This window comes from Hemitrygon akajei, chromosome 27 (genome assembly GCF_048418815.1).
Source record: "Hemitrygon akajei chromosome 27, sHemAka1.3, whole genome shotgun sequence".
In the NCBI taxonomy this organism is placed as follows: Eukaryota; Metazoa; Chordata; class Chondrichthyes; order Myliobatiformes; family Dasyatidae; genus Hemitrygon; species Hemitrygon akajei.
The window spans coordinates 26,287,111-26,306,633 of NC_133150.1; the positions used below are offsets into that span (position 1 = coordinate 26,287,111).

General features: G+C 42.1%; 1 protein-coding gene across 5 annotated transcripts in view; it reads right to left on the reverse strand.

Annotated features, from left to right (window-relative positions):
- celsr2 (cadherin, EGF LAG seven-pass G-type receptor 2) overlaps positions 1 to 19,523 on the reverse strand; it is a 314,788-nt gene that overhangs the window by 48,846 nt on the left and 246,419 nt on the right. For all 5 annotated transcript variants that reach the window (XM_073030493.1, XM_073030495.1, XM_073030494.1 and 2 more), the window contains exons 11-17: positions 17,513 to 17,626; positions 15,510 to 15,684; positions 12,568 to 12,709; positions 10,377 to 10,497; positions 7,810 to 7,993; positions 5,394 to 5,495; positions 3,351 to 3,445 (exon numbers count right to left, since the gene is read on the reverse strand). In XM_073030493.1, coding sequence (XP_072886594.1) covers positions 3,351 to 3,445; positions 5,394 to 5,495; positions 7,810 to 7,993; positions 10,377 to 10,497; positions 12,568 to 12,709; positions 15,510 to 15,684; positions 17,513 to 17,626 — 933 coding nt within the window. The remainder of the gene's footprint in view (positions 1 to 3,350; positions 3,446 to 5,393; positions 5,496 to 7,809; positions 7,994 to 10,376; positions 10,498 to 12,567; positions 12,710 to 15,509; positions 15,685 to 17,512; positions 17,627 to 19,523) is intronic.

Sequence of the window (19,523 nt, forward strand, 5' to 3'; positions counted from 1 at the left end):
ATTCCTTCCCCCTCTACCCTCACTCATTACCCAAGCCTCGCTACTGTCCTATAACCTGGAATCTGGAATCTAACTACATTTTGTTAATGGAGTATGTGAAGAAAGTGCTTTGATGCCCATGACTTGGTCAGTGACACACAATACCTTTAGCCTTACAAACAATAATTGTCCCAGAGGGAAGCTCTTGGACAGCCTGTTCATTGACCATCATAAAGGAACTGTGAACATGTCTCAAATTTTCAAGTTCAAGTTTATTGTCATTCAACCATATACATATAAACAGCTAAACAAAACACTTGCTCTGCGATCAGGGTGCAAAACACAGTACAAATACTTTACAAATACAAATACTTTATTGTCGCCAAACAATTGATACTACAGCGTACAATCATCAGAGTGATATTTGTCTCTGCGCTTCGTGCTCCCTGAAGTACAAATTGAAGTAAATATAATAAAAATGTAAATTATAAATCATAATTAGAAAATAGAAAAGAGAAAGTACAGTAGTGCAAGTCAGGTCCAGATATTTGGAAGGTACTGCCCAGATCCGGGTCAGGATCTTATCACAGTTGGAAAGAAGCTGTTCCCAAATCTGGCCATATGAATCTTCATGCTCCTGAACCTTCTCCCGGAGGGAAGTGGGACAAAAAGTGTGTTGGTTGGGTGGGACTTATCCGTGATTATCCTGGCAGCACTGCTCCGACAGCGTGTGGTGTAAAGTGAGTCCAAGGATGGAAGATTGGTTTGTGTGACGTGCTGGGCTAGGTTCACAATCTTCTGCAGCTTCTTCCAGTCTTGGACAGGACAACTTCCATACCAGGTTGTGATGCACCCTAGAAAAATGCTTTCTACGGTGCACCTATAAAAATTAGTGAGTGTTTTAGGGGACAGGCCAAATTTCTTCAGCTTTCTCAGGAAGTAAATGCGCTGGTGGGCCTTCTTGGCAGTGGACTCTGCTTGGTTAGACCAAGTCAAGTCATTTGTGATATTCACCCTGAGGAACTTAAAGCTTTTGACCTGTTCCACCTGTGCACCACCGATGTAGATGGGGTTGTGCGGTCCGCTACTCCTTCTGAAGTCAACAACCAATTCCTTCATCTTGCTGACGTTGAGGGATAGGTTATTGTCTTCGCACCATGCCACCAGGTAGTCCCTGAGTTACGAACGTCCGACTTACAGACGACTTGTACTTACGAACCAAGGAAGTCCGTCATTTTAAGTTTTTGGCATTGACACTGTGTTGAGTGTGTAACTTTGTATTTGGCTTAAATTTTTCTTAGCAAGATTTACCCTGACCCTGCACCCCCCCCCCCCCCCCCCCACCGCCACCCCGTTCCGGTCGGCTGGTGGCGCAGTGAGATCAGTGCTGGGCTTGAGAACGGAGGATCCCGAGTTCGATCCAGTAACAGACTGCTCCCGAGCGCACCGGGTTGATGTTGATCCAGTGACTCCAGTACCATCCGTGCTGGGTCGCAACTCGGCCTCGTTAAAAAAAAACACTGCCACCTCCAGTTTAAATTCCCATGCAGAATATTGTGGAGGATGAAATACCCAAACCCAGCACAGCCCTCACTTGTCCCATTTAACCTGTCTCAGTGCGGCGGACTTTAGGACCTGGGGAAATACAGTGCGGTGGTCCTTAGGACCCAGCGGAGCTTGAGAGCCGGCGGAGGTCCGGACTTGCCGCCCGCAGTGTTCTGTTCCATTGACAGGAAGCAATCACGATTGAAAATAAAGTGGAAGTAATAAAGCATTTGGAGAGAGGTGAAACGCCATCGGTCATTAGAAAAGCGTTAGGCTACAGTCGGTCAATGATCAGAACAATTTTAAAGGATAAAGTGAGAATAATGGAGTATGTGAAAGGCCCTGCCCCGATGAAAGTTACAATTATTACTAAGCAACGCAGTGGTTTAATTATTGGAAAACGTACGTTTCTTAAGTGTTTTATATGCATAGAAAGGTAAAATACATACTACAGTATACTATAGTATAAAATATATACTAAGACAAACGTTTGACTAACTGACACTAAATGTACTTGTTCCGAATTATGTAAAAATCCGACTTAAAGACGGACTCAGGAACGGAACTCATTTGTAACCCCTGTATAGTCACACACAGTACATAGTTGCCAACCAGTGCATACAGTCACAAAATATTATTAGCACAGTGGTATGACCTGAAGATTAACAGGTTGACATAAAGTGCGAGGAGCATGTTTATGTAAGACAGTATAATGTTACAGGCACTATTATAATAAAACAAGCAGTCATATAAATATGTGAAAGAACAGCAATAAAAGATGAAAAGTGACCAGTGCATGATGAGAGTGGGTCTGTGAGTTGGGGTGTGGTGGGGGTGCGGGGTGTCAACAGATCATTTGGACAAGGTGTACATATGTGCTGGGTGGCAGGAGAGTGTTAGGAAGTCTAACAGCCTGGGGGAAGAAGTTGCTACCCATCCTTATAGATCTGGTTCTTTGCAGTGACCAACACACAGGGACAGGGCACCTTCGTTAAGGCTAAGCAGGGCTGAGGTGAAACCTTCCTTAAGTCATTATTGAAAGAGACTGTCATAGGAGACTTACCTCTGTCTGACTGAAGAAAGAACGGGGAAAGGACAAGAAAGCCAGGAGTACACACAGCTGCAGTTTAATATCACTTCATGCGTTAGAATGGAATTTAATGGAATGAATGAAAATATACTTCTGAACACACTGTGCATGGGAAGCTTTTTAAATTTTTCTCCCTTCTCTCTCTTTTTCACAGGGACACATTAGCGACACACTGAATGTGCTGAAGGTGTAAAAAGTCCAGATTAGTTATAATCGGAGAAATATTCTCCGGTTTCAGAGCAAACCCACGGGTCATCAAAGGCTTCAGGCATATAGCCAACCTTTTGAAGTCCTGAGAACAAAATACGAGTTTAGAACAAGGCTGCTATTTAACAACAACACACACAAAATGCTGGTGGAACACAGCAGGCCAGGCAGCATCCACAGGGAGAAGCGCTGTCGACATTTCGGGCCGAGACGACATCGCTTCTCCCTATAGATGCTCCCTGGCCTGCTGTGCTCTACCAGCATTTTGTGTGTGTTGTTGTTTGAATTTCCAGCATCTGCAGATTTCCTCGTGTTTGCTCTGCTATTTAACACTTCTTGAGGTGACATGGCTCTAATTTTAGAAGTTGTCCCATTGCTTCACAAAAAGGAAAAAGTCCTACAGAGCAATACTACACAGAACATGTCACACACGTGTAAACATAAGCATTATTGTCCATTAAAAAGAACGAAACTGCAGTTTCTTGACATCGCCAATCTTTCAAATCAATTTCTCTAAAATGAAACTTACAAAGGTTTTCAGCTCTGCAAAGGTGCTGGTGGTACAGTTGAAAAGATCAGGAGGGAGCCAGCCTCTGTGTTCATCGCAGTGTCGGATTCCTGTTCCTATGGAGAAAATGACGCCGGACCTCAGTGTCTGCCCAAAACTAACTTTGGCACAGAGGTACATGGCTACCATCATAATTATTGCACTAAGTAGCTCTACCACATAACTTAGAAAAAACTGCTTTAATTCAGTGACATTTCACCTCTTCAATAGATTAAGTAGACACCTGCCTTTTTCCATTAAATTAAACTTAATTAGTAGTGTTTAAGATTTTAAATTTGTGACTATAATCCGAAACCAAAATACTGCAGGTGCTTGAAGTATGAAATAAAAACAGAAAATGCTAGGAATACACAATCAACCAGGCAGCATCTTCAGAAAGAGAAACACAGTTTATACTTCAGGTCAGTGACCTTTCATGAAAAGTTTCCACATCCACTTTGGTAAAAGAAAGAAATACTGAGTATCATTATATCTAAAATATGATTGTTACTAAATTCAGTCACAATTCTTCCAGTGACACAAACATAAAATTCTATATTTTTTGACGTAAAACGTGATTTTTCTGGTGCCTAGATCCAATACTAGCACTCCAGAAATTTGGCCAATACATCCTGTTACCAATCGCACTAGCGTAGATCAGTCTTTCTTCCCATATCCTATCCTTAAGATCTCCTCACCAAACCCCACCAGCCTACCAATCCCTCAGCCCTTTTTACCCCTCTACCTATCTCCCAAGCACTGGGCTTTGGCCAGCCAACTTCATCCTCAGATCTCAATCACCTGGTCAAACCCTTGACTTTCATATCTCCTCCACTCTTCCCAAACCCTCATCATGTGAACCCACCCCAATCCATTGCTCATGCACTGATCACCTGATTCCTTCTCCTGGGCCAAACACATCTCAACCTCCACACTGGCCATCCTCAGTGTCAACTCTCAGGTCAACAACTCCCCATTCTCATGCTTCATCACCAACTGAAATCCTTCGCAATACAGGACTGTCTCCCTGCCTCCAAATCAGTGTCTGTCCCTAGTACAGCCACTCCTCTCTCCCTCTCCCTCTGATCCTGGACCCTGGGTTTAAGAATCATAGAGGGATTCAGCAAGGAAACAAGCCCTTCAGCCCATTCAAGTCCATGCCAACAATGAACCACATACATTAATCCAAATTTTTATTCTCCCCACATTCTCACCAGCTCCACTGATGCTACTATTTGCCCACATACTTGGAGCAGTTCACTAACCATTTACTCTACCAAACAGCAAGTCTTTGAGAGGTGGGAGGAAACCCAAGCAGTCACAGGGAGGACATTTGAACTCCACAAACCCAAGGTCAGCATTTTACTTTGGTCTTTGGCGCACTGAGTTTGTGGATCTACCAGCCACATCACTGTGCTACTCTGTCCAAGCACACAAGGGAATGGCTTTTCTTTATGCGATGCTAATTCAGCCATGATTAGAGCCCTGGGACATGCAGGTAACAGACCTATGACCAAAACTGTTAGTAAGCACCTAGTGAAAAAGGGGAGAAAGCCACATGTCCAAAAGTTTAACTGCAAGGCCTGAGTTGCTTAGGGGCCTGTCTGAGTGGTATAATTCTGCACAAGGGACAACACAATGAACACTGCACACCATTTGATGTCTCTCAGTGATTCAGAATGTACTGTATGCACACCTTTTTGACTAATATTGGGGTATTTGCTGTTGATATGCAAAGCACCCAATCACACTTAGCACAACAAGCAAAAATATGCTACACAATGGAATTTTCAAGTCACTTTGTTTCTTCATTAAGGACTCGATGGGCTGAAAGGCGTCTTTCTCTGGTGGAAAGATACTTTGTCAGTTGAGAAAATAGTCAATTTAAAGATGAAAACCCATTGGTTGCCCCATGAAACATTAGACATCATTAAACTGTGTCAACGGTGGAAACACATTAAATCATTCTCAGTGATGACCAAGTAATTACTCTGAAAACACATGAAAATGCAATGACAACATTACCCATTGAGCCTTTGGGGCAAGGCACAGCAGCAGGCAAACCAAACTTGGTTCTGGGCCACCAGATCCCAGACTCCATGGCTCGTGGGCAACTGTCATAAATCACTGAAAGGAAAATAAACAGATGAAGTATTCAGAACATGATAAAAACCAATACATTTTTCTCTATTACATCAACTAGCCATCTACAAATGTGTATAACCTGAATCAGTATCTTAGTCATAGAGTCATGCACTGAAATGAGTCCTCCGGCCCACCACTTCAGTGTTAATCTTTCTGCCAATCTAAACTAATCTCAATTGCTTTACATGTGTTTTATTGTTAGTCATAGAGTCAGAGAAAAGTACACTGTGACTCTTCCACATCTCAAACAAATATGGATCAAGATTTTGAGTTCATTCTTAACACACATAAGCTTTTCAATACAGTTTTCACAAAAATGTTTTAATAAGCATGGTCAGTGAAAATTGTTAAGCATATCTGTTAAATGTGGACTTAAATTGCATAAATATGCTTTATCTCATAACATATTTGAAAAGACAATGCTTTGAAAATTCAGTAATGAAATTTCCCCCCCCCCCCTCTTTTCAGTGCTTTGTACTACAAGTTGTTCATTACCAGGTTGGACTGCATCAGTGACTTAGATTTAAAGTAGATGGCAAAGATGCCAGCGATGTCAAGTATAAAAGTCTGTTTATACAGTGAAATTGATGGTATAGTGGATAATGAAGAAATTTGTCTAAGGTTATGAAAGGATCTAGATCAACTGGGAAAGTAGGGTAGGGAAAAGCAGATGGAATTTAATGTAGATAAGTGCCATGTGGTGCACTTTGAGAAGTTAATCTAAGACAGGGCAAACACAATGAATGACAGGGAGCTGGGGAATGTGAACAGAGAGACCTTGTACATGTTGTTGTTCAGTCGTTAAGTTGAATCCGACTCCTCGTGACTTCATGGACCATCGGGTCCATAGGCTTTTCATGGCAAAGGTATGGAAATAGATTGCCAGGCCTTTCTTCTGCGCAGATACTGCTGCTGCCCAGGTTTGAACTCAGAAGCATCTGCCTTGAGGTCCAGTGCTGATGCCACTACACCACCAGCCGGCCTGTTCCTTGTAGATGCTTTCCTCAAACTGGGAGATGGGTGGACAGATTGGTGAAGAAGGTGTCTGGTACACTTGATTTCATTGGCATTGAGTATACTGCAAGAGTTGAGACATCATGTTGCACTTGTACAAATCGCATTTGGAGTTTTGTTCATCACATGCAGGAAGGGTGGGATTAAACTATCGAGAGTGCAGAAGAGATTCACAAGAATGTTGCCTGGATTGGAAGGATTGGTTTATTAGGAGAGATTAGATAATCTAGGATAGAAAGGGAAGCTGAGGGGTGATACGATACAGGTGATTAAATTATAATAAGATAGACAGTATCTGATTCTTATGTTTAAATTTAGAGGGCATAGATTTAAGGTGAAATAGGGGAGATTTAGAAGGAAATTGAGGGATAAATTCTTCACACAACAAATAGTTGATATCTGGAGTGAACTTCAAACCAGGTGATAGAGTCAGGAAAAGAAACATTTAAAGGTATTTGAATGAGCAGGACGTAAAGGGATATTGAATGCAGCCAAGTGGGATTAGCATAGATAGGCATGATGGTTGGCATAGATGAGATGGGCTGAAGGGCCTGTTTCTATATGGAGCAACTCTATGACTTCAACATTAGTCAATGCTGAAAAACTGGTGAAACAAATCCAAGCATTGCTTTCAAAGTGATGGTGAATAGAAACTTGAGAGGGAAAAAAATACAGGATTACAGGATCTAAACCAACAGGTTTACAAGATCTAAATCGGGGAATGATACAAAATAGTTTTCTATAACTGAGAAGTGAATAGCCTTCTTCTGTGCTGCCATGACATGATGATTGATTGTCAATGCTGCAATGTAGCATTGTTAAATTAAATCTTCTGTTAAATTAAATCTTCACTCTTATATGACCTGGCTCAGTCTCTGTGTTACTTAATAATGGTACTTCATTTTGTTTGGTTTAGAAAATACGCTCTTTGCTTTGGCGCAGATTCAGAGTTGGACCAAAATGGCTTTCCAATCACACTAAACACAATAAACAGCTGATGTAATTGTTTGCAGGTGACTACAAAATCCAGACAGGTTCACATTGAATTTGGTCCTTTAAAAAAGAAAACACTCATCTGTTCCATAAAACTGATAGCAAGTATCATGTTCTTTTTGTATGAGATTAAGCATGCAAGCTGAGAAAGTGAGAGAGTCAGACTTACACCAAATACGTATTTTTTAGCCCGTGATTATAACTCAGCAAGTCAGTGCAAATTTCCATATGCAACGCTCACCACCAATTTCAAAATCAAATTTCATCATCTAGCCACCCGTAAACGCACCTTCACAACCGTTGGTGAAAACCTCTGCAAAAGGATTGTCGCAGCGGTCACACTGTCGCCCAATCACACCAGGTTTACACTGGCACTGTCCCGTCTCCATATCACATGAGCGAGACAGTGAACCAATGGAGTAGCAGTCACAAGGGAGGCAAGCGTTGGTTCCAGGAGGCCAGTAATAGTTATCCTAAATAAAAAATGATAAGTTATTACTTTATAGGAGGTCAAAGAATACACTGACACAGCAACTAGATTTGTTTTCTGTATCACACCTGTCCCTCATCTTCACTTTTGATATTTTAAAGCTGACCATTCACGGCGAGTGGTAACAGTCGCCAACTCCAACAGATTAGTACATAAAGCCACTCAGATGGTCTCGGCAAAACACTATTGTTAAGTCATCTGCTGATTTAGCCATTTTGGATTTAGAAAAGCTTCCAAGATTTCCCTCTTTATGATGGGGATATTCCACCTGGTAACTGAAACTGATGATCAGGTGAGGAAACAATGTTTTAGCTCCCCATGTCAAGAAAATGGATTAAGAAAGTTAGTTAAATTGAAAACAGAAAAATCTATGCAACCCTCTCACCAGGGCTTGTATGCAAAGGTGGCTCGTTAGCTAACTAACTCACGAGACTCAGTAGTGAGAAGGCCACTTTCCATAAGCAATATATGTCTAGGGTTGGTATGATTTGGGGCTCCACCAAACAGGAAAGTTAGGATGTTCCAATTGAGGAACATTGATTGTAGCATGTGGTGTGTAAATACTGCTCGCACACAATTATTGGTTACCACAGACAGATCGTACACCAACAGAAAATTATAAAGAGAGCATATTTGCCAACTTTCAACTTTAGCAGTTAACAGGAAAAGAAAAGAAACAGAAAATAAAATACAGTTAAGTAAGTCCAATGTGCACATAAACATTGGAGCTCATTTCTGAAGTGTCAGATGCATTGCTTTACTCATGCTGAACCCATGTTCTGCGTGAAAGACACCAGCCGCAGTCCAACTTCCCTCAAGGACCATCTGGAACAAACTGACTAATTCAGAAGTATTGGCAGTTCCTCCTTGGAGCCATTCGTCTGTACAAAGCAGTTCTTACAATGGGGTCTCTCTGCCGTATGGCATTCGGTGGGCATCTTCCCTTGTGCCGCACTCTGTAGCTGCCGCCAAAAAACTCCAAACCAGACTACTGTCCTTGAGAAATCTCAGCCCACCCAGCTCTCTAGAATCATCTCTGGCATTCTCGCTGGGCAGAAAGTTATAATGCATAACCAGACAATCCTGATTGGCTGACACAACATTCCTAAATTGGGTAACGGGGCTCCATATCTTTAGCCAAAGCCAAAATACTCTTACCAGCAGGACACACTGCTTTTGCAGAAAACCACTAAAATAAAAATACCTCACAGCATAGCAGTGGAAATCTTACCCAGGTCATTACACCTATATATCCTCCCTTTACTGAAATTATCCATACTAAATTTCTACACTAATGCTGGAAGATTTTGCTTCTTGGAAATGACATGTTTAATATTTCAGAGAGAGTACACTGTAGATCAGTGAGTGTATTTTTTTTAATCTCCCCTCTTACTGTGTGACACCTCTCTGCCTCTCTATTACATCGAATTGTCAGATGAACGATTGGTTTTTGTGCTACTGCTGATCGTGGTCTTTCTTGGGAGCTTTGCTGTTGCTTGCTTGGTGGGTGGGTGGAGGGTGCTGATGCTTTTTTGCTGAAGTAAGTGGGGAGGGGGATCGGGTCGATGCTTTGTTGCTGCTTGTGCATGGGAGGGGGGAAAGGAGGGGAGCTTTGTTGTTCTAACATTTTTACTGTCACTCATTCTTTGTGGCACTCTTGTTTTTGTGGATGTCTGTAAAGAACAAGAATTTCAGGATCTATATTGCATACATTCTCCAATATTAAACGGAACTACTGAATTATTAAAATGCATTGAGGGGCAGGCAGAGAACAAAATGTTTGCTCTTGGGTCTGGGTCACTCGTTGTTAAAGACAGAGACTTGCGTAGGGAAGTTACATAGAGCATCAGGTAGGTATTGATGAAACATTAAACGCTGGTGCATGAGTAGTAGGACTGCTTATTCAAGATGAGGTCATAATGAGGTTTTGAGTTCTTAAACAGGTTGTGGGGGTGGGCCGTAGCTGTCTGGCCCAAAAGCATGCCAGAACGTTGGATAAGACTACACATTAACCTGCCGCAGGCTCAGGCACCAGATTCCACAAGCGCCACCTGCTGCACCCCTGCAAGTTGCACTGAAGAGGACCTCATCAGGGCTTTGCTCCTGCCGAGAGGCCGGTGTGAGTGTGTTTCGCAGCGCAGACCTCGTGTGTATCGCGCAAGGATAGCCAGCACTTCCTAGATTTGTGTTACGCAAAAAACAGGCAGCTAATTTCAAACACTTAATGCGGGGGATAGCATTTGGTCTGCAGGAGGATATGTAACCTAACTTTAACCTGGAACAGCTCAAGTTACAGAAGTCTTCAGCCGCGATGATCTTGGCCAAAACTGACGACTGTGGACGACCTTGGATTATTCAGTCCTCACCTTGCACCTGCATTCCCCAGAGGTTTTGTTACAGTCAGCATCGAACCCACTCCTTACATCGCAGTTGCAAGGTCCGCACATAGGATGCCCCCACCATCCTCGAGGGCAAGGCTGATCAATCCTACAAGTAAAACATTGAAACCTCTGAGTGGCCAAATAATCTGACTGCTGATATTTGCAATAGAAACAAAATTGATCTCCCAATCAAAATGTCTGGTTGAAGAAAACCCCAGCTATGAGACTGGATATTCTTAATTTTTTTTATAACTACAGAAGTACAGACTCAGACAGGCAGAGCAAAGTCGAGATGGTGCTAAACAGTGACTCCTTTGCTTGTATTTTTGGAAATAGTTCTATTTCTATCTTTGCTATCCTTTTTTTTCAAGGTTCTTTTGAAGACCTTGACCTGGATTTACACTCTGACATTAGTTTGTGGGAATGGGACCCGTTCTCAAGGCCTCACAACCCCTTTTGATATCCTAAGGACACGGCCTGGAAGACTAGCACACCTTCAGGGTTCCGGATTGTCGTGACTCTGGAGATGTGCTGATTCTAGGCCAGTGCCCCTGACTGAGGCTTTGCGGGAGAGCACGGAACATCGGGAGCAGCGGGTTAGCTGCCGTGGGTTGTGTGTCCAGAGATCTTTGCCTTTCCGGGGCCGACTCTCTGGGCACGGAACTCGGAAAAAGTAAAGCATCAGACTTGTAACATCGTAAATTAGCGAGTTGTTCGTTATGTCTCCCCTGTCGCTGTGAAATGGGGATGCCTCTTTTTCCCTTAGAGGGGGGGGAGAGGGGGGGGGAGAGGGAGGGGGAGAGGGAGGGGGAGAGGGAGGGGGAGAGGGAGGGGGAGAGGGAGGGGGAGAGGGAGAGGGAGAGGGAGAGGGAGAGGGAGAGGGAGAGGGAGAGGGAGAGGGAGAGGGAGAGGGAGAGGGAGAGACTGTGGTATGTTGAATTACCAGGTGAACAAATAGCCTTTGGGGTACTGCAGCTCTGTGTCTTTATTGATGCTTCTTACATGCTAGAGTGTTTGGTGGAGGGCACCAATGCATTTTGCTGGTGGGGGGGGGGGTGTTGTTGCCTTGCTGTTGCTTGTGCATGCGATGGGGGAGCTGGGGGAGTAGTTTTTTGGGGTACTCTTCTGTGTTCATGGATGCTTGCAAAGAAAAAGAATTTCAGAATGTATATTGTATACATTTCGGTGACATTAAAAGTACCTACTGAAACCTATTGAAATTAGGTCTAGTATATTCCATTCAGTTATATGCTCTGTGATACAAGATTATCCTAAGTGTTTAATTCCAATAGGATTGGGCCTCAAAGTCAAAACCAGTACCTAATATCCATTTCTAAATGCCCAGCGTAAACCAGTCTATATAATAAAGGTACAAATGAATGGATTGCTACTGACAGCACAAAGTTCAATAAAGACTGGGAGTTGTAAGGAAAGCAGATTAAAAGGCATTTGTAACTCAGACAGGTTTCCAATATCGCTGTCCTCAACATTACTGATACCGGCTTTTATAAATAATGCCAGACATACTTAGTTACAAAATTTAACAGCCACTGTGAATTCATGTTTCTGGATCGTTAGTCTAGAAATTAAACTACTAAGCCATCACACCAAGTAATGGGAAGAGGTGGGAGCGTTTGACAGGCTTCGCCTTCTGAAATTGGTATTCCTGTCTTCTTTCTCTCTTCCCTGTGTTAACCTGGGACATCACTCACAGCCCAGCCTTCAAGGAAAGATGGGTCTCTGCAGTAATTCTTCACACAGCAGCCCGGCTGAGAACACTGCAAACGAAGAGCTCGAGAAAGCTGCCCTGCTCTCCCCTCGTTCCCTGATTTATGGTTAAATATAGATTTATGGAAAGGGTCGTAAAGAGAAATTTGGATCGCATCTTAGCTAAACAGGTTGATAGAAAACACTTCAAGATTTTTTAGTCTGCTTTTCTGTAACTTCTGATGACACTGGAGATTTTAGAAGCAACATAAGTTTACCTTGGAAATGTATCTATCATAAAGATCTACCCACCCCCCCCCCCCCCCAGCACCACTAAAATGTAAAACCTTTAAAACAAAAATATTTGATAATATAATTAACTACATTCAAAACAAGATGCCACTGTTAAACAGACACCCAGGGTTTAAGAGTCCAGCTAAGACAACAAGGTAACTCAGACACTGCTTACTTGGTTTCGCAGTACTGCCCAAAGTAATTTGCCGAGCAGTCACAAGTGTAGCCATGTGAAGAACTGGGCTTACGGCTACAAACGGAGTGATGTTCGCAGGGGTTGAGGGAACAGACATCTTTACATTCCTCTCCATAATAACCTGGAAATTATTGGAGATTTTACATGATTGCTTTCATAGTTAGAAAAAACAAGCTAATTCTACATAGAATTACATGGAATACACACATCAGGGAATTATGATAATTGACTCAAGCATTTATATTACCCCATGCAAGCCTCCTCCTCCTTCCAATCACTTCCATCAGTACAACCGTCAATTCCCTTCTTCATCATATGCTAATGCAAGCTCCACCTAAATGTATTCATGCTATTCACTCCGAATAACAATAACCTCCACTTTCTCAATGCTCTTCTGAATTCTCTGCTTGATTCCTAGATCATTGATAGCTTCCAGCTGTGCTCCTTCTGATAATCTCTCTATGTCAACCCTAGTAAAGCCTTCTATAATCATCAAAAGAATTTCTGAATCATACTGAGGAAATGAGGACTGTGGGGAACTGACAAAGAAGAGGAGCTGAGTCCAGCTAGATCAGCTATGATCAGGCAGAATGGCAGTGCAGACTCAAGTTGGCTTTCTCCAACTCCTATGTTCTTGTGTTCTCAGCAAACACTTTTTACAAGCCAGTTCCATCCTGGGCACAATCCTCACCCCAACAAGGAGGGACATATTCAAGAGGCTGGGATCCATCGCTAAGGATGCCCATCATGCATGCTTCGTGTTATTACCATCAAGGTGGTGGTACAGGACTCAGAAGACCCACACTCAATGATTCTAGGAACAGCTCATTTTCTCTCCACTATCAAATTTCTGAATGGGTCTATGAACACTACCTCATTAATCCTATGTTGGCACTATGTTACCATCCAGAGACAGAGAAGCAGTTTCAGCGACAGGTTACTATCGATGCAATGCTCCTCAGACAGGATGAAGAGGTCAATACTCCCCAATGCCATTAGGCTTTACAATTCTACCGCCAGGACTTAAGAACTTTTTAAAAGCTATTATTAATGCTTTTTGAGATAGTGATTTAGATGCATATCATATTTTTTACTGAGTTAAGTATTGTATGTAATTAGTTTTGCTACAACAAGTGTATGGGACATTGGAAAAAAGTTGAATTTCCCCATGGGGATGAATAAAGTATCTATCTATCTATCTAGTTAGTTTAGTAATTCATATGTGTTTATGTGCCTGCACTGTATTGCTGCCACAAAGGAACAAACTTCACACCATATATCAGTGATAATAACACTGGTTCTGATTCTGATTTCGTCCATTCACCTTTTCCTGGAAATATATACTGCTGGTTTCATTTTTACAAATGTACTTCAACGGAAGATTACAATATAAAAAGATATACCAGCAGTGCATAAAATGCTATTGCTTAACTGGTAACAAAAGCATAAGGTTTGAGGTGACTTTGAATGGAATCAGTTTTTGTCACGGTCATTTTGTAATGTATTGCTATATACTTAAGAACAATGTGTGTATTTTGCCTCAAAACTGCCTATAGTTCTGCAGATTTGCACTGGATTGTAGCTCATTAAAGGTACGGGATGGTGACTGTAATCTGTGGCGCTACATCAAATTCATTTAACACAAGCGCTGACCCATCAGTTTATAGCAGTGTAACTAGTGATTCACAATCTTGTCCTTAGAATCAATTTCATTCTGAGGTTCAGATAAATGGACGATCAAAAGAAACATTAAATGACTTTACATGAATTTGCATTACGTTGTAAAAGATTTAAGTGTACTATTAAAAAGTTCTGATGAATCTGTTCGAAAATAGATCAACTACAAGAGTTGTTTTTTTCATCTTTTATTTGCCTTTTATTCTCAGAAGCATGGTAATATGATTAAATGTTAGATTAGGTAGATACATGGAAATATCTGTGTGTATAGGCAATTCTTGAATTTATCCTTAATAAGCAGCAATGGATTAGGAATGAAAACAGAACTTTCAAGTTCCAGATTTTATATTCAGCAGAGTTAGAAGCACAAAGTTAGTTCTGTTTCTATTAATCAATCTCTTCACTGCATTGCTAGAGAAATTCCTCCCCATTGCAATTGTAAATGGGCGACCCTTTTTCCCAAGGCAATGCCCGCACCTCTGTAGCCCCCCATTAACAGAAAGCAGTCACTGAGAATTCACTGTTGTCCATTTCGGTGAGCTACGTCTCATTCTACTAAACTCCATTTAAAGCTTTCCACATTATGCAATTATTTCATATCTGGAATTAATCTAATGAAAATTCTCTGCACTGCCTCCAATCTGTAAATAACAGGAACCAAAACAAGCAAAAGAAGGCACTCAGGTCAATTTCATCGAGCAAATAAGGCATTAATCATATGTGATTGCTTTCCAACCCAGTGATGGAAAGATAAATGTAAGTGCTTAACATTCACATTATTCAGTACAAAAACATCTTTCCTTTTTGAATATTTAAGCAATATTATTCTTTGGAATTAAGGCATCTCACCAGTCAAGGGGAGCCGTAACCAATTAGATTGGACACTTGGGAGTTTATAGAACATTCTTCAACAGAATGGGATTATTGTAAATTGGTGGTTGATGGTTGGTGTGGACTAGATTGGCTGAAGGACCTGCTTCCTTGCTGTATAATTCCATGATTCTTCAAGTCAGTCATTTATTGAAATTCAATACTGGAGAATTTTAGTGAGCATGTACTACACTTTAAGCATTATTCCAAATAGAAATGTAACAACATAATGATACCCATATGTTCAACAGTTCTTATGGAAACATTTCTAAAGAGCTTAGATGGATGGTCTTTGAGATGTGAAATGCGAAGTATCCTTTGCCTGCCAAGACCTATAGAGCTTCTGATAACCATTGCTCGATCATTTTCCTTACCTGGGTCACAACTACAGGAATAGCTATCCCAATCGTCACTGCAGTAGCTGTTTGTAGGACATGGGCTGGAGTCACAGGGATCGGGAATGCTACAACCTCTCTCCACGTTTACCTTCTCAGCATGGTTTATATTCAGGGCCACAGCTGTGAGTGGCGTCTCACCGATTCGAACCCCCTGAGGAAGAGACACCTAATTTTACAGCAGTTCACTGAGGCAATCAGCTGCACTGGTTTAACATCACTTTTAGCTCAGAAGCATTACAACTATATTTTGCTTTCTGAATTTCCACACTCGGAACCACAATAAAATACCAGTTGCATTTAATTTTAGCAGCAGTTGGAATGATAATTTTGATAAGTAAAACTAGCTACTTAAGGAAACTTAAGACCAATGCGACCTCCTCTAATTGGTGAGACCCACTGTAAATTGGAGGACTGCTTCGTCGAGCACCTTCACTCCATGTGCCAAAAGCAGAACTTACTGGTGTCCAATTCCCATCTCGTTCTGGCATGTTGGCCCATGGTGTCCTCTTGTACCGTGATGAGACCACCCTCAGCATGGAGGAGCAACAGCTTATATTCCATCTGGATAGCCTCCAACTTAATAGTATGAATATCGCTTTCTCCTTCCAATATATAAAAAAATCCTTACCCCTCCCCTCTTCTTCTATTCTCCACTCTACCCTCTTACCTCCTCACCTGCCTATAACCTCATTCTGGGTCCCCTCCTCCTTCCCTTTTACCCTCCTCTCCTATCCGATTTCTTCCTCTCCTACCCACCCGGCTTCACCTATTACCTTTCTAGCTATCCTCTTTCCCCTCCACACACCGTTTTATTCCGGCACCTTCCCCCCTCCATTCCAGTCCTAAAGAAGGGATTTGGCCCGAAACATCAACTGTTTATTCATTTCCATAGAAGCTGCCTGACCTGCCGAGCTCCTCCAGCATTGTGTGTGTGTTAAAGAAACTAACTTTCATAGCCACATTATTCTATTTGAATCAAGCGATTTGGTGTAACAGTAGGAGGAGTGGAACACATATCTCCTAAATAGACACAATATTTAACAGGAGCACATGCACTTCTAACAAGGCCAACTCCTTTTAGATCTGACAGGTTATCAAATCACAGTATTCCAACTTACAAGCAAGAACTGGGCAAAACACATACTGTGTGTACACTTGACACTAATTTTGACACCTGGGGAAATGTGAGCATGGACCCAAGCTCCTTTCACATACACACCTATTTGAAGCATCCGTGGCTGAACAGCAAATAAGGGTTTAATGTTCCACCATAAGGGCCATTTTGAAAGGCCTAGATAGAGTGGATATGGAAAGGGTATTTCCTATAGTGGGGATGTCTATAATCAGAAGGTACAGACTCAGGGTACAAGGGTGCCCCTTTTGAACAGAGATGAGGAGGAATTTCTTTAGCCAGAGGGTCATGAATCTGTGGAGATCATTGCCACAACAGCTGTGGAGGTCAAGTCGCTGGGTACATTTAAAGCAGAGGTTGCTAGGTCTTGATTAGGACGAGCATCAACGTTACATGGAGAAAGCAAGATCCAGAGGGATAATAAATCAGCCATGATGGAATTGGTAGATCAGACTCAACAGGACGAATGGTCTAATTCTGCACCTATGTCTTATGGTCTTAAACACAATTGACTTACTTCTAAACGTTGTATTTGAACTTCCATCTGGGGCTTTCAAGTGTACAAGAAGGCAAAGAATTTTTCACCTTTGTACCTGAGCAAGGTTGACCCTTTGCCAATTTAGGACTCACTGTCATCAAGAAGGTAAATCTGAAATCTTCTTGGTTTCCAGTCTATAAGTTCCAGTCACCTACCAAGTTGTCATGGGGAGCTTTCCATTGGGTATCATAATACTGAATGTTTCATAAAACATTTGTCCATGAGGGTGGATGAAGAATTTTTTTTTAAATTCCTGAAGCTTACTCCATGGTACACCAGAGTCAGTAACCATTCTGCTTCTTGCTATACCTGCATACATCCTCGAAAGCCATGAAGTATACTGCCTTCATTGCCTGGGACTCCGCCAATGCTGATCATTTTTAGTTTCAGCCCGTGCAGTTCGTTACCAATTTCCATCGTGGTCTGCAAAATAGATATCAACATTCAGTGCAGAAATCGTTACAAGAGTTGGGTTTTTTTTTAAAATCTGTGTAATTATTGGTTTTTGTTACACTTGAGCTTCTATTTCCAGTTGACAGTGCTCAGATGTTAGTTACACATTGCTTGATACCAAAAGGGTATTCATAAAACCTGCCGCATGGCACCTTTCCAGTTGACTGTTTTTGCATTGGGATACATGTCATAAGATGTGCCAGAGGTTTGTTTGTTTTGATGACTTCCAGAGTGCGACTTAACAAGAAATAGGGCAATTACAGATTGAACAAGACAGGTTACATGGAGGTGTTCCGGGTATTAAAAAATCTGAAAAGTTTTCAAACACTCAATTGTTCTATTATTAACACTGACATAAGGGAACATTATATTCTACACTCACCTCATTCAGTGCCAAACGTTTATTTATCTGCAAGGCTAGGCTCCTACTTGTCCGATCCAACGTGCATAAACACAGGCTCTCCCCAGGGCCGTGTTCTTTCACCCCTCCTGTTCTCACTTTGTACAAATGACTGCACCTCCACAGACAAAATCTTTAAAGTCCTCAAGTTTGTGGACGACAAAACTGTAGTTGGTCTCACCTCTAATGATGATGTGACTCACTATCAAGGAGAGGTAGACGATCTTGCAGCATGGTATGCTCATAGTAATTTGGAGCTTAATGCTATCAAGACAGTGGAAATGAGGATTGACTTACATAGAAACATAGAAAATAGGTGCAGGAGTAGGCCATTCAGCCCTTCGAGCCTGCATCGCCATTCAGTATGATCATGGCTGATCATCCAACTCAAAATCCTGTACCTGCTTTCTCTCCATACCCCCTGATCCCTTTAGCCACAAGGGCCATATCTAACTTCCTCTTAAATATAGCCAATGAACCAGCCTCAACTGTTTCCTGTGGCAGAGAACTCCACAGATTCACCACTCTCTGTGTGAAGAAGTTTTTCCTCATCTCCGTCCTAAAAGGCTTCCCCTTTATCTTTAAACTGTGACCCCTCATTCTGGACTTCTCCAACATCGGAAACAATCTTCCTGCATCTAGCCTGTCCAATCCCTTTAGAATTTTATATGTTTCAATAAGATCCCCCCTCAATCCCCTAGTTGATCCAGTCTTTCTTCATATGAAAGTCCTGCCATCCCAGGAATCAATCTGGTGAACCTTCTCTGTACTCGCTCTATGGCAAGAATGTCTTTCCTCAGATTAGGGGACCAAAACTGCACACAATACTCTAGGTGCGGTTTCACCAAGGCCTTGTACAATTGCAGTAGAACCTCCCTGCTCCTGCACCTAACCTATCCAAGTCACCCTGCATCCTCTTAGCATCCTCCTCACAGCTAACACCGCCGCCCAGCTTCGTGTCATCTGCAAACTTGGAGATGCTGCATTTAATTCCCTTGTCTAAATCATTAATATATATTGCAAACAATTGGGGTCCCAGCACTGAGCCTTGCAGTACCCCACTAGTCACTGCCTGCCATTCTGAAAAGGTCCCGTTTACTCCCACTCTTTGCTTCCTGTCTGCCAACCAATTCTCTATCCACATCAATACCATACCCCCAATACCGTGTGCTTCAAGTTTGCACACTAATCTCCTGTGTGGGACCTTGTCAAAAGTCTTTTGAAAATCTAAATATACCACATCCACTGGCTCTCCCCCATCCACTCTACTAGTTACACCTTCAAAAAATTCTATAAGATTCGTCAGACATGATTTTCCTTTCACAAATCCATGCTGACTTTGTCCGATGATTTCACCTCTTTCCAAATGTGCTGTTACGGTATTGTCTGTCAAAAACCCCCTACCTGTCCCCTGCCTTGGAAGTTAATGGGTCAGGTTGTGTCTGTGGTCGAGTCATTCAAATTCCT